The sequence below is a fragment of the Garra rufa genome, chromosome 25 (assembly GCF_049309525.1).
Source record: "Garra rufa chromosome 25, GarRuf1.0, whole genome shotgun sequence".
Classification (NCBI taxonomy): domain Eukaryota; kingdom Metazoa; phylum Chordata; class Actinopteri; order Cypriniformes; family Cyprinidae; genus Garra; species Garra rufa.
In genome coordinates, this window is record NC_133385.1 from 20597676 (window position 1) to 20613287 (window position 15612).

The 15612-nt window shown below is 35.8% G+C and overlaps 1 protein-coding gene across 2 annotated transcripts in view; it reads left to right on the forward strand.

Annotated features, from left to right (window-relative positions):
• Nucleotides 1-15612, forward strand: part of mfge8b (milk fat globule EGF and factor V/VIII domain containing b) — a 135882-nt gene that overhangs the window by 2765 nt on the left and 117505 nt on the right. For both annotated transcript variants that reach the window (XM_073831760.1, XM_073831761.1), the window contains exons 2-3: nucleotides 14133-14258; nucleotides 14348-14479. In XM_073831760.1, the coding sequence (XP_073687861.1) occupies nucleotides 14133-14258; nucleotides 14348-14479 (258 nt within the window). The remainder of the gene's footprint in view (nucleotides 1-14132; nucleotides 14259-14347; nucleotides 14480-15612) is intronic.

A 15612-nucleotide genomic window follows, 5' to 3' on the forward strand; every position in this document is an offset into this window, starting at 1 on the left:
GGTTATTTTTAAGAACAGATGGCTGTGGTGTTCTGGAGAAATGCCTTTGTTTTACAAAAACCTTACCTGTTAATTTAAGCTCGCTGACAGTTTACAAAAAACAGTTTAGTTCCCCAAGAAAAGAGCGTTTCTTGTCTGCAGACCATCTCTTTTTGGATCATTTGCTTGGTCATTAAGAGGTGCAAGCTGCATGGCTCAGTGCAGTGAGCTGTTCTGGGAGTTTTAACGTGGGATTCAGTGACCTAGGAATGTGAGGTTTGGAACACCGAGTTCCCCAGGGCCGTCTGAAGGCATCCTTCCTGGATGATGTGCGAATGACCGCATAGCTGAGAAAACACACTGAACATTAACACACACCTACACACATGCATATTCACACCAGCAATAATGTGTTACAAATCTAGCACACCTTTAGCGGAAAGTGTGAAGCCATAAGCTGTAAAGAAAGTTCCATGGTAGTCTTAAAAGGTAAACTAACACTTTAGGAGTCTAAATATACGTGAAGGTTGTAACATAAATCTGCACCTATTTTTAAGAACTTAGAAGGTTCTGTTACTTTCCATGGATGTTGTGTGCATGTTTTATCAGTGTCAAGTATTAAATGGATGGTTTAACCAAAAATGAAAATTCCGTCATTAATTACTCACCCTCATGTCATTCCAAACTTGTAAGACCTTCATACATCTTCGTAACACAAATTAAGATATTTTTAGTGAAATCCGAGAGCTTTCTGACCCTGCATAGACAGTAATGCAACTACCATGTTCAAGGTTCAGAAAGGTAGTCAGTGGTTCAAACTTATCCAGCAGTTTCTTTTCTTCTGTCAGTCTTCGCCACATGTTCACTAAAGTACATGATGCATGTCATATATACACTGCCACTCAAAAGTTTGGGATCAGTAAGATTTGTAATGGTTTTTTTGTAATGTTTATTTGATCGAAAAAACTGAAAAAATGGTAATATTGTAAAATATTATTTCAATTCAAAATAACTGTTTTCTATGTGAATATATTTTAAAATGTAATTTACTCCTGTGATACAAAGCTAATTCAAAAAGCTAAGCATCTTTACTCCAGTCTTTAGTTTCACAGGATCCTTCAGAAATCAATCTAAATTGCTGATTGAAATGCTGGAAACAGTGCTGGAAACAGTTGTTTTTTTGGAACCTGTGATACGTTTTTCAGGATTCTTTGATCAGTAAAAGGTTAAAAAGAACAGCATTTATTTAAAATAGAAAGGTTTTCTAACAATATACACTACTGTTCAAAAGTTTGGTGGTAAGTACATTTTTTTTTTTTTTTTTTTTTTTTGAAAGAAATTTGATACTTTTTTTCACCATGGATGTGTTAAATTAATAAAAAGTGATAGCATAGATTTACATTGTTGGAAAATATTTATATTTTGAATAAATGCTGTTCTTTTTCACTTGTTATTCATCAAAGAATCCTTTAAAAAAAAGTATCACCGGTTCCAAAAAACATTTGGCAGCACAACTGTTTCCAACATTGATAATTCTGATAAAAAATAAGCATTTTAGATCCTTCTGAAGGATCATGTGACACTTAAGACTGGAGTTACACCTGCTGAAAATTCAGCTTTGCATCACAGGAGTAAATTGTATTTAAAGTAGTGGTGGGCATATATTAATTTTTTTAATCTAGATTAATCTCACTGTTATCTTGGAATTAATCTAGATTAACATGGCTAATTTGAATTCTGCCGAAGGCATTCAGAATATGTGTGCTACCCAAATAATGACTAAAAGTAAGTCTTTGAGAACGGGTTTCTCAAGCCAGGTGGCGCATTAGACCAGGGGCTCATCTCCTGTTTCCAAAATGCATCACAAACTGCTTGACAATTGCATTTACAACACAATTAACTATACAAACTTGTGCAACCAACTATTCCTACACTGTATGTACTTCTGCGTAAAAGGCTGCGCGACATGCGCATTGCAGTTAAATACACAGATGCGCACGGGCATGGATATCTGTGTGCTTAGTCTTCGGTTAAACTGTGTTGCTTTTAGGAGTGTCAATTCAGTTGTTACATATAGTTTAATGTCTTTATTTTGGGATTATCAAAGTACATTATAACTCAAATTTGAGATTTTCACTGGGGCACATGCCCCAGTAAAAAGGGTCTAGCAACGCACCTGCCCTGAAGCAAACCCAGCGGCTTCATAGCTGCATCCATGTTAGCACGTCTCGTTTGATGTGGTAATTTCACAGTAGGCACACACACAGGTTCGAAAACTCTTTTTCGCCCCCTACAGTGCAATTCGGCTTGGTATATATCCGCGCTAAAATATCAAGGTGAAAGTAATAGCGTTTAAATAGAGTCAAAAGTCGCGCGCATGAAAACCACGAGCACGCGAATGAAGCAAGCGTGCAAAACAGACCCACGAGAGGAAAATAACGCGAGAGCGCATCTGTGCACCCGCGAGCGCGCATTTGTACACCGCGAGCGCGCAGAACAGTATTTAGGAGCGGAAATGAATACTGGCGCAAGCATTATTGTCCTTAATACCATAAATTGGGAATGGCCTACTTTGCAGAGCCTATTTGACAACAGCAGTAATATAAAATAAATGTATTTAATTGTTATGAAAATATTCTACATGCGTCTATTGGTTCTAAGTGATCAATTCCATCATGTTCTTGGCTTCTTTTTGATTTCTGTAAAGTAGTCAGCTCATAATTATGAAAGATTATATTATATTATTATATTATATATATCTGCAGCAAAAAAGGTCGTCCCACTGCTGCAAAGCGCTTTTTCCCAGCCTGCAACAAGAGACAGTGAGGATTGTTCTCATCCTTACCTTACACTGATCTGCTTTTCTAAAAGATTGACAATTACATACATTTTGCACATTGATCATACAATGCATGATATTAAAGCAGCAATGTTATCACCATTTAATATAAAAGTAGTAGGGTAAGTGTAAACCTACATGTGCTTTTTTGAGATATTGGCATAAGGTAAACAATAGGTTAACATGTTTACCTCTTAATTCATATATACTGTAGTAATGGCTTGATGACATACATTTTATAATCTAAAATTAAGATATGAATTGAATAATGTTAAAAGTCTCATGGGTAGACTTGGTACATATTTTGCTCATTTTATAACTGATTTAAAAATATAAAAATTGAGTTGCCTAAATAATCTACATACTGTATTATATTATTAGTAACTGAGGGGTAAACATTTATAAAGTCATTTTAATCTGAAATATATCTGATTTGTAACATTTCTTTCCTAAAGTGGTAATGGCTTACATTTTTAGAAATGTGTTACTTTTGTGTGTTTAAACCAGAGTGAAACTGATTAAACAAATGACCAATCACAGGTGGGAAGACAAAAGTCATTGCCCCGCCCTCAAAGTGTCAAAAGTCATCTCAAGCGAGTGAGTGTTGAGTAGTCGCGCGAGCGCTCATGTGCAGTTGTGCGCACTAGGCAGCAGGGGCTTGCGCCAGTATTCATTTCCGCTCCTAAATACTGTTCTGCGCGCTCGCGGTGTACAAATGCGCGCTCGCGGGTGCACAGATGCGCTCTCACGTTGTTATTTTCCTCTCGTGGGTCTGTTTTGCACTCTTGCTTCATTCGCGTGCTTGTGGTTTTCGTGCGCGTGACTTTTGACTCTATTTAAACGCCATAGAAAGTCATCATATCTTGCGTAGTTTAGACCCAGCTCCCAACCCAACTTTGAGAATAGATTAACAGCGATATTTATTTATCGCCCGATAAGAGTCTCACGTTAACGCAACACGTTAACGCCGATAACGGCCCACCACTAATTTAAAGTATATTAATATTAAAACCATTATTTTATAATGTAATTAATTGTATTTTCCCCCCTTCATTTATTTTAAGCCAACTTCTAATGGCAACTTAAAATGAGTCAAAATGAGCTGTTTTCTGCTGCTGTGACTTGTACTGTAAATTTTAATGTTGTGATTTTTTGTGTGTGTGTTTGTGATGCACTTGAAGCATTTTAAAGATTTATTAAAAAAAAAAACTTTTTTTTTAATTTAAAGTTTTATTTTTAATTTATTTAGACAAAATATAAATTTAACACTGTCCATAGATCGGTTATCAGCAGTAACATTGAAATAATTCTTGGCAGCATATCCTCACTGAATGTTTGTTTTTTTTGGGGGAAGAAAGTTGTGAAAGTTACAGTATTTTTTAAATTTTTGATAAACAATCAAGGAAATGTTGTGTCCCCATACAGGTTTGATACTGGTAATTTATTGACATTGTAAGGTCTTAAAAAAGTTAAGACTTTACAGTGTCACTAAATTGCCAGTATTAAACCTATAAACGTCTTTAGCCCATAAACACTGAGTGCACTGCATACTTAGTACAGCTGCATTTCCTATCATTTTGTGAATCAACCTGGAATTCAGCGTCTAGGCATGTTGTTGAAGATTTGGCTGAAATAAGGCTGCTTTTTATAGAATACTGTTGTCAAAGACGCCATTTGAAGCTAAACATGTACGATTAAACAGACAGACTAATAGATGAAACCTGCTATGATTACGCTATTTTTAAAACTTAAATTTAAATTGAATTTCAATTTGAATTGAATTTAAACAATAGGTCTACATAATATTCACATGTGCAGTTCATATTATATTAGCCCTACAGTTACAGCATGAAATACTTTAAACGTTACCTATTTTATCTCACAATTCTGACTTTTTTTTACTCGAAAATGCAAATTTATATCTTGTATTTTGACTTTATAACTCTATTTAACTCAACAATAATGAGTTTCTTAATTCTGAAGGGGGAAAAAAGCCAGAAGTGTGGGAAGCCGAGATAAATGAATGACGAGTTGATTTTTCTTATTAGAGTTGTGAGATATATATCTCAGAATTGTGAGAATAAAGTCAGAATTTTAAAATATGAACCTTTTTTTATTCTTTTATTCCATGGCTTCCATAGACTACTGCTTTTAATCTGTACAATTAGACAAACACCGAATTGGTCTATAAATAAATATATTTCATTTTCCTTAAATTGTTCATTTTTAGCCCACTTATTATGTTGGAAACGTTTTTAGAACAGTCAAAATGAGCTGTTTTGTGTTGCCGTCTACACATTTGATTAACTATTGTTATATATTTTGCATATTCATTTGCACTTTTTATAATCTTACGTCTTTAATACAACTGCCAATAATTTAACATGGTTTAATGTTCAAATCTTAAAACTAATTTTCGTAAGTACAATTTTTATTGTTGTAATTTTCTGATGTTTGTGATACACTTGTAGCATTTTTTTAAATAAAAAACAATTTTTATTACTATTTTTGTTTTATTTTTAATTTATTGTGACAAAATAGAAATGCAACACTGTTCATAGATCGGTTATCAGGAATAACATGAAAATAATTATTGGCAGCATATCTTTTTGGGGGAAGGAAGTAACAGTATTTATTTTTTAACAAACTGCCTTAAAAAGTCAAGAAAAATGTATTTCCTGTGTATGACCATGTCTGCCCTTGGACCACAAAACCAGTCATAAGGGTATTTTTTTTTTTAATTGAGATGTATAGATCATCTGACTAAATAAGCTTTCCATTGATATGTGGTTTGTTAGGATAGGACAATATTTGACAATATTTCAACTTTTTGAAAATCTGGGTACAAAAAAAATGTAAAGTTGTCCAAATGTCCAAGTTCTTAGCAATGTAAATTAATAATCAGAAATTAGGTTTTGATATATTTACGGTAGGAAATGTACAAAATATCTTCATGGAACAAGATCTTTACTTAATATCCTAATGATTTTTGGCATAAAAGGAAAATCGATAATTTTGACCCATGCAATGTATTTTTTGGCAAATATACCTGTTCTAATTAAGGTTTTGTGGTCCAGGATCACATTTTAAGACTTTACAATGTTACACTATCAAACCTATAAACATCTTTATCCCATAAACATTGAATTCACAGCATACTTGGAACAGTTGCATTTCCTATCACTTCATGAATCAACCTGGGATTTGGCGTGTAGGTGTGTTGCGTTTGCGTGCTTTCACATGCACGTGTGCAGTGTTTTGGTAGTCCTCCAGTCTGTTGTTTTTGTTTTGCACCTGTTCCTAATACGACAGTCAAGGGTTCTTTTGTTGGCCAAGTGTGCGTGATCCGCTCAGCAGATTGTAGCTGAATGACTCCTCATGCCGATGACTCATTTCGAAAGCCCTTCCCTACTTTTTAAGCGTTATTAGTTATTATATAATTGCCGTACTCATAAGATTGCAGATCAGGTCATGCTTCTTTTTGAAATGACTCAAGTGACATCCCAGATGTATGAGTGGTTTAATGGTTTTGAACTGTTGTGTTATATTCAGTTTTGAACTGTTCATTTTGGTTCTTTTAGTTAAAGTAGTATTTTTCTGGCAAACCACAACCATAATAGTAGCACATCGAATGTGTTTGTTATTGGACTGTTTCTTCTAAAATTTAAAGCTGAAGTTTGTAATTTCTGTGCCACTGGTGTCACCATTGTAAGAGGCCAGCCATTGGTTTCACTGGTGCCACAAAGTCATTCCAAAATTCTTATTTTAGGTGTATCCCTTTAAGCCTGCACATTTTCAATATCAGTGCAGTCACAATAAGAGTGTTTTGACCATACTGGGTCAATAGCACGTTGGAAATTACTCATTTCAGAGTTGGCTCAGCACTGCCCGCTTGTTTTTTCAGGGTCACAGATGCCTGGCCAAACTCCATTTCTTCTTTTTTTTTTGTCCCTGTTTACGTGCCTCATTTGTGAGAGAGCGGCTAACACTCCCACATTTGCCTGCCTTTACATGTTTAACTCCGAGAAAGACTATGTGATATACTATAGCAACTAAAACCGTCTTTCCGAAAGCCTGTGGGAATAATCTGCTCTCACTCTCATTTCAGAGCTTTTGCTGATCAAAAGGCCAGCTCAGCTGATGAGACACTGATCAAATGTTTCACTTCATCAAACAGCTTTACGTTCAGCTGATGTGTTCAGTTCTGTCTAATGGCCTTCTAGAACGTATTAGACCAACACTGAGTTCTCTGACAGTTAAGTTAAACTAGGTTAAGTATAGCTGGTAAATGTTAGATGATACAGCTGGATGTGGATTCCCTGACATTAATTATTATCCTTTTGAGTTTTCAAAAGTGTAATTTTATAAGCCTCATGTCATACCAAACCTGTGTGTTTTTTCTTTACTTTTCTTTAAAGGAAAATTTTCAGGTTTTTTCTCCATATAGTGGACTTTAATAAGGATCATCGGGTTGAAGGTTCAAATCGCATTTTTAATGCAGCTTCAAAGGGCTCTACACAATCCCAGCCGAGGAAAAGGGTCTTATTTAGAGAAACGATTGGTCATTTCTAAAAAAAAAAAAAAAAATAAAAAAATACAAATTTATATACTTTTTAACTTCAAATGTTCATCTTGCACTAGCTCTGCAATGTGCGTCTAACTTCACGCATTGCGTAATCACTTTGGAAAGGTCACACATGGTTAGTTCTTCCTCCAACTTCAAAATTGTCCGACATCGTTGTTTTTTTGTAAAGGATGTTTGACTTTTTTTTGCTTGTTCGCTTTGTAAACACTGGGTGGGTACTTCCACCTATGTCACGCATAAACTTTTCAACGTGACTATGTAATGCGTGAAGTCAAGCTAGTGCAAGAAAAAATTACCATTCGTTTCACTAGATAAAACCCTTATTCCTTAGCTGGGATTGTGTAGAAGTTGCATTGAAACTGCAATTTGGACCTTCAACCTAGGGGTCTACACCGATATCAAGCATTTTTATGGTTATCGTTATAGGTCATTTTCAAAACCAATTTGCCGATAAAATCATTTAAAAATTAAAAATTATTAGGGGTTTGCAATTATCTGTGCTAATATTAAAGTGCATATTGCAGGTTAAAAAAAAATCGAGATAAACATATATTCGTGAATGAAAATACTATACGAACCGTTAATGCACTATTTGAAAATATTTTACAAGACCTAAGGGCAGAAATTTAGAAGACAAAGTGACGATTTCCTTGACCGCTCTCAAAAAAAAACTTTTTTTTCCACACCGCGTCATATGACGTCACGAGAGGGAGTCGTTCGCCAAGCTCTGTTGCTATTCAGTAGGAGCAGTCATGAGTTAGTGTGTTTTCGGTAGTTATTTTTAATTTCAATTGATCATCGTCATGGTAAATTATTGTGTTTATGGAGGCTGCACAAACTCCAGCCTGTCAGGACATCGTGTCCACGGGTTTACTTACAATAAAAAGAACGGTGCTATCTTCCGTATCTGGGTGCGTTTGTGCGGATGAAGTGACGGGCCTATACTAATGCATCTGCTTCGAAAAACGCGTTCACTTTACACTGGAGGATTATCATCCCGGCGATATGATGCAGTTCAACATGAGATGCTGAAGCAAGAACCAAGTGAGGCTCAGAGCCGGTGCAGTTCCTTCGGTGCACACAGCACCTTCATCGGGTCCGCTGTCAGACTGTGGTTCGTCCGAAGCCGTCAGAGATGCAGCTCGACGAAAACGTGAACTGCACCGTAAGTCTTGTTTTTCTTCTCATAACTTATCATAAATACCAAATCCGTGAACATATTTATTTAAATAATGAGACAACGAGATGTGTGTAAGTTTTTGTAAAGCACCGTAGCTAGATTGTAAGCATTAGCAATATCATTTTAAGAACCGTGTAAAAACGGTACCATAGGAGAAGGCATTACTGGTCAGTTATCCTCAGTTTGTTAATATTATAATCATCAAGTCTAGTTACAGCTTGGTCACATTGTTTGCACAGCTAATTTGTAATTTATTGTCATGTGTTGTGTTTATAGGGCTTTGGGAGACATTGCAAGACATGAGGCTGTGTGAAGATCTGAAGCAGTGGAGCCAGCTGTTATTAACCTTCTCTAATATAACACATTAGTGTGATACCCACACTGAAAATATTTTTCTTTCAGTAGTATATGTTTTGTACATCTACATGTATATATTAACAGTTGCAATGTTGTGTTTTAAGTTGGGTATTAACAGTACTATGAAATAATATTTATGATTTATTGCTGTATAAATTAAACTGAATTGAATTAGCCATAAATGCAGATCTGCTTGATATATATGTTGTAAACTTCATAAAAAATGTTATACAGTAAGACAATTTGTGATTGTGATTATTTTTTTATTGTTTGTCACCAAAATGTGGCCATTCAAAACCTTTATAAAGTAATCCTTCCTCTGTAAACTGTCTAATAGCTGACACAACACATACAGGTAAGGGCTTCCTGATGAATACCAGCAGACAACTTGACTGTATGCTGTCAATATTAATTGTCTTATACCAATGGCATCAAAAAGTTTTACTTTACATGTATTTGTCACCTAAATATAGTCAATATAGCTCAGAGTAATAAATGATCTCTACCATAAACATACTCATGTCTGCTGGCCTGGAGTTGTCCATGCCCCTGCCTAAAATGCATTTAAGCTATATGTAGAACCTATTTTGATTTCAGACAGCAAGCCTCAAAGCCTGGGTGCAGAGTCAGAGACAGCACATCAAGTTTGGGGGTATTTCCCATATAAGCATATAATAAAACAAAAAGGTGTTTATCTCTCTCGCGCGCGCGGTAATAAAAACCCGCTATATCACGTAACATTAGCGTCGGATATTAATGAGTATGACACGCTTGATCAACGATCATTAGTTTGTGTTACTGGTAAGTAGAATCAATACTTCTAGATGACAAATGCTATGATTTTGCCCGATTAGATATCGTCAGCTAACACTGATCTCTCACAGACACCTGCCTTGTTCTCCTCACACCACAACTTAATTTGTCTCTGACCGCTGTTCTGTTTAATCCTGGCATGTCCCTGCCCTCTTGGCCACATAGCAGGCTCATATTTGTGTGTGTGGTTCGTCATACAAGTGTAAATAAACATTTTAAATGTTCTCTGCGTCCGAACAGTCATTGCGATCCATTGTTTTCCTATGGTTTACATTGACCGCTCTCCCTCTCGTTACGTCACTACCGGTTTGCCAGTTTTTCAGACGCGGAAGTAAAATTCTTTCACAAAAACGACTCTAGAAGCCTTAATAGCGTATTTTGAAGTATATTTTAAAGAAAATCTGGTTCCTACATTATTTTTCTATACATCAATTCACCGGAGTCTCTAACCTGCAATATGCACTTTAAGCATTTTTATGGTTATCATGGTTATCGGTATTGGTCATTTTCAAAACCGATTTGTTAATAAAATAATTTAAAAGCCCTAAACAGACACAAACAGAACAAAAAAATTAATATGAAATCATGATTATTAGGGGTCGACCGATTACCAGCACCAATATTAAGCATTTTTATGGTTATCATGGATATCGGTATTGGTCATTTTCAAAACCGATTTGTTAATAAAATAATTTAAAAGCCTAAAAACTGACACAAACAGAACAAAAAAAAGGATACGAAATCATGATTATTAGGGGTTGACCGATTATTGGTGCCGATATTAAGCATTTTTTTGGTTATCAGTATCGGTCATTTTCAAAACCAATTTGTTAATAAGATAATTTAAAAGCCTGAAAATGGACACAAACAGAACACAACAAAAAAATGGATATGAAATCATGATAATTAGCGGACAACCAATTATTGGCCTGGTCAATTATCAATGTTGATATTAAGCATTTTTATGGTTATCATGGTTATCATGGTTATCGGTATTAGTCATTTTCAAAACCGATTTGTTAATAAAATAATTTAAAAGCCTGAAAATGGACACAAACAGAACATAAAAATGGATATGAAATCATGATAGGGGTCGACCAATTATCGGCGCAAATATTAAGCATTTTTTGCTTATGGTTATCGGTATTGGTCATTTTTAAAACCAATTTGTTAATAAAATAATTTAAAAGCCTAAAAACTGATAACAAACACAACAAACAAAATGGATATGAAATCATGATAATTAGCAGACGGCCGATTATCGATACCGATATTAACCATTTTTATGGTTATCGGTATTAGTCATTTTCAAAACCAATTTGTTAATAAAATAATTTAAAAGCCTGAAAATGGACACAAACAGAACAAAAAAAAAATGGATATAGAATCATGATTATTAGGGGTCGACTGATTATGCTTATCATGGTTATCGGTTTTGGTCATTTTCAAAAGCAATTTGTTAATACAATCATTTAAAAAAAAAAATGTATATTGGTCCAAAGTATTGGTTATCATTCTACTTGATCTGTAATAATCGGTGTCGACATTGGCCCTGAAAAACACATATCGGTCCTATTGAAGTCCATTTTATGTTTTCCTCAAAAACCTTTTACTTTCATCATACGGAAAAGAACATTCTGCAAAACATCTTATTTTGTGTTCCAAAGAAAATCACATATGTTTGGAGTGACTAAATAATGGCACGATTTTCTTTTTTGGTAATTTATCCTGCTAGATACGAGAGTTTGCCCACAAAACATGTACCCATGTCAGCACCTCAAAAAAGCAGCAAAGACATTCCATGCAAATGGTCAACAACAGTTTCTGTTCAGAGTTCCATTTCTATGGAAACAAAAGCAGAATTGTGAGTTATTAAGCCGCAATCAATTACTTTCAGTTCTCAACTTCCCTCGTCAATGTTGTCATAACTGTTCGGCAAGAAGAACTTGTTGACTACAAATCCTTGAGGCTATCCATAGACAGTTTCTGTTCCCCATGGAGTTTGCTGTGCTTATCTGTGATGGATGGGTTGATCTGAGCTGCTAAACAGTTGGCGTGTTTTATCAAAGGCAATTTTTTTCCCCCCAAGAACTAAAATTAGTTTCCTTGAAAAGATTGAAAGGAATCGTGCTTTCAGCCTTCTGGTATAGCGTGAAAAGGAGGATGCATTCCATTCCAAAGATAAACATTGCAATCGTTTGGATAAGAAGGTTTCTGTTTATGCAGGCCGGGGTTTTATCATTATCCCAGAAGCTTCGACCCTGTGCGTGAAGGCCGTTGCCTTTTGTCACAATTAGAGGAGACTGTTCGCCAAATGATGTCTTGGCGCGAAACAAGTTCACACGGTTGAAACCTGCAGTGGAGCTGCATGAAACGTGGCCTAATTATCATTTCGAGTGTGGTTCACCTCGAATAAACTCTGCTGAGTGTCTCCGTTGTGGTATTTTGGATTGGCGCCAGGGGAGGACACAACGATGCGCAGGAAGTCTCTCACGGAGGTGTCATTTACACAGAAGTTGTGGGAAGCCAGCACAGACTGTGGAAAGCTGTAACTCGGCAAATTCAAGGCTAAATTAACAGTTAAAGATAGTAACGGCTCCAAAAATTGAAGCTGGATGTTTTTGTTAGTTGGTTTCCAAATTTAGGATATACATAAATGTAAGAGGTGCAGTTTCTTTAGCTTAGTGCAGCAACAAATAAAAATGCTGCCTTTTATTTGCTCCCCCCGTATATAGTTCCAAACCTGTATACTGTTTATATTTTTCTTTTTCTTTCCTTCTCTTTTTATTTATTTATTTATTTATTTTTACATTTTCATTACCTACATTGATCCTTTAGGATGTTCTTTGCTCAGTTTAATAAACATTGCATTTAATTTTCCAGGTACATTTCCATAGTTTTTTCCTCAGATCATTCCTGTCCCATGTGAACATCCCTGACCTTTTTTCTACAGACCAAAGGACTGCAAAGAAACTTCTATAAACGTCTATTTTTTTCTGTAATGCTGCGGCCTCGTCAGCAATTTGGGTTGTGTCCACTTTGTCCATCCCTAATAAAAACATGACCAAACAGTGAACCCATTGTCTTTTTCACTTCCCTTTTCAAAAGAAACGTCCAAACCATCAGAAAAGTCCCATCAGAAAATACTGCTCATGGCACTGAATTAAACCCGAAAGAGCATTATTCATGAAACATGAGATGAATAATTTCTCTGTAATCCTTCGTAAAGTTGCAGAATCTGCAAAATGTTATTTTTTTTTATTTTGTACTGATTTGAATAAGATATTTCCCATAAAAGACATTTACATATAGGCCACAAAAAAAAGCTGAATTTATAAAAACGACCCCATTCCAGACTTTACATACGCTTGATTTTCAATACTGTGTTGTTACCTGAATGAGCCACAGCTGTTTTTTTTGTTTAGTGATAGTTGTCTTGTTTGTCCTAAACAGTTAAACTGCCTGCTGTTCTTCAGAAAAATCCTTCAGGTCCAACAAATTCTTTGGTTTTTCAGCATTTTTGTGTGTTTGAACCCTTTCCAACAATGACTGTATGATTTTGAGATCCATCTTTTCACCCTGAGGACAACTGAGAGACTCATATGCAGGTATTACAGAAGATTCAAATGCTCACTGATGCTCCAGTAGGAAAAATGATGCATTAAGAGCCAGGGGTATAAACTTTTGAACAGAATGAAAATGAGTACATGAGATTTACATTTTGCATAAATATCATATTTCTTTCATTTAGTACTGCCCTTCAGAAGCTACAGAAGATACTTCCATGATTCCCAGGAGACAAAATAAGTTAAATTTACCCTGATCTTCAAGGTCTTCAAGTTTTCACCTCACGGCTCTTAGTGCATCAGTGAGCGTTTTAATCTTCTGTAACAGCTGCATATGAGTCCCTCAGTTGTCCTCAGTGTGAAAAGATGGATCTCAAAATCATACAGTCATTGTTGGAAAGGGTTCAAATACACAAAAATGCTGAAAAACCAAAGAATTTGTGGGACCTGAAGGATTTTTCTGAAGAACAGCACACAGTTTAACTGTTCAGGAGTACAACACCGTATTAAGAATCAAGAGTGTGGAAACTTTTGAATGGGGCCATTTTTATAAATTTAGCTATTATTTTCTCTTGCGGACTATATGTAAATGTCTTTATGTTAAAAAATATCTTATTCAGGTTAGTACTAAATAAAAAAATAACATGCATTTTGTATGATCCCTCCTATTTTGATAATGAACATTTTGCAGATTCTGCAAGGTGTATGTAAACTTTTGACCTCAACTGTATCTGTTCATGTTGAATGAACGAGCTCCAATTAGTTTTATTGAAAGTTATGTCCATAATGAATGTAATCTTTGTCTTTTCTCAGCTGACTACTGTGAAGTAAATGTGTGCTTGAATGGAGGAACCTGTGTGACCGAAGAAGGAAAAGAGCCCTTTAAATGCATTTGTGCTGAAGGATTCACTGGACCCACCTGCAACGAGACAGATATTGGTAACAGTCTTATCAGTTATTTATGTTAAGAAAAAGAGTTTAGTGCAAAGGTTACTTGTATCCATTTCTCACATGACCTTTGTTCTCAGGACCCTGCAATCCTAACCCTTGTAAAAACGATGGCTTCTGTGAGATCGTCACCAACTCCCGAAGAGGAGACGTCTTCAGCGAATATGTCTGCAAGTGTCCGATAGGCTTCGATGGAATCCACTGCCAGAACAGTGAGTCACTGTTATCCAAACTGTTGGATCTGTTATACGCCAAACATATAAGATGAGAATTATGAAAAATTACTGTGAAATCAAATTTATATGAGAACGGAGATCACATTTGCATCCAAATGGTAATTAATTGACATAGAATGGAACCCAGATGGCAAATTGCAGCTATAAACGACCTAAATCATCTGGATTCCGGCAGATTTACTGAATAGAAGCACTGTTAAAAATGTGGTCAAACTAAATTTAATGGGAAAAACCATCCAAGAAGTTTTCTGTTGGTCAGTCCATTAACAGTTGTAAGCTGTCCACCATTTTCTCCACGCTCGAGCAGCTGTAGCGACAACAGTGTCTCGTAAGCAATGCAGGTGTTTTTTACTTGAAGGTAAAAGTGAACATAAGAGTCTTTATTTTTTCCCAACATCAGAGCCACTGAGGATGCAGTGGATTAGTTATTTTTTTGATGGTAACGCAGCACCGAATACACAAAAAACAGAAGAGGGGGCGGAGTCAGCATTAGCGCATTATCATTTAAAGAGTCATGCACCAAAACGGGTTGTTGTGAACAGAGCTGTTTTTGACATAGTAAAAAGGTGTTGTTTTACACGACCATTGATGAATTTTGCAGACATTTCACGAAGACCTAAAAAAAATCATACCAACTCTTGGAAAAATGGAATCCGATGTCCCGTTTAACAGCAAATTTTTCTGTATGCAAAGCAAAAATAGTCGCAGAGCTGAAACTAATTGCAGCTGTGCTTCTGTCACGCTGCTGATGTGGGCAGTGTGAATGTTGAATGCTGGTTGACACATTTTACATATTCATACAAGTTCTTTTTAGCTTTTATATTTCTTGTGAACTTGGACTGGCCATAGCTCCCATGCAAAGACAAACAAGATACTGTATTGCAGAAAGTGTTTATTAGAAGAGGTTTTCTTTTTTTTTGCACAGCAAGGCTAACATATCACATGCAGCTGTTCTCTTCAGAAATGCATGACTAATTATTTCACCAAGTACCATGGTCTACATCAATTCCAGGATCTCTGCAGCTGTAATGAGGGCAGATGGTCAAATCTCCGCTATCTTAACAGATGCAACTGTTAAGACGGCAGAGAACCGTTCCAATCTATGCTGT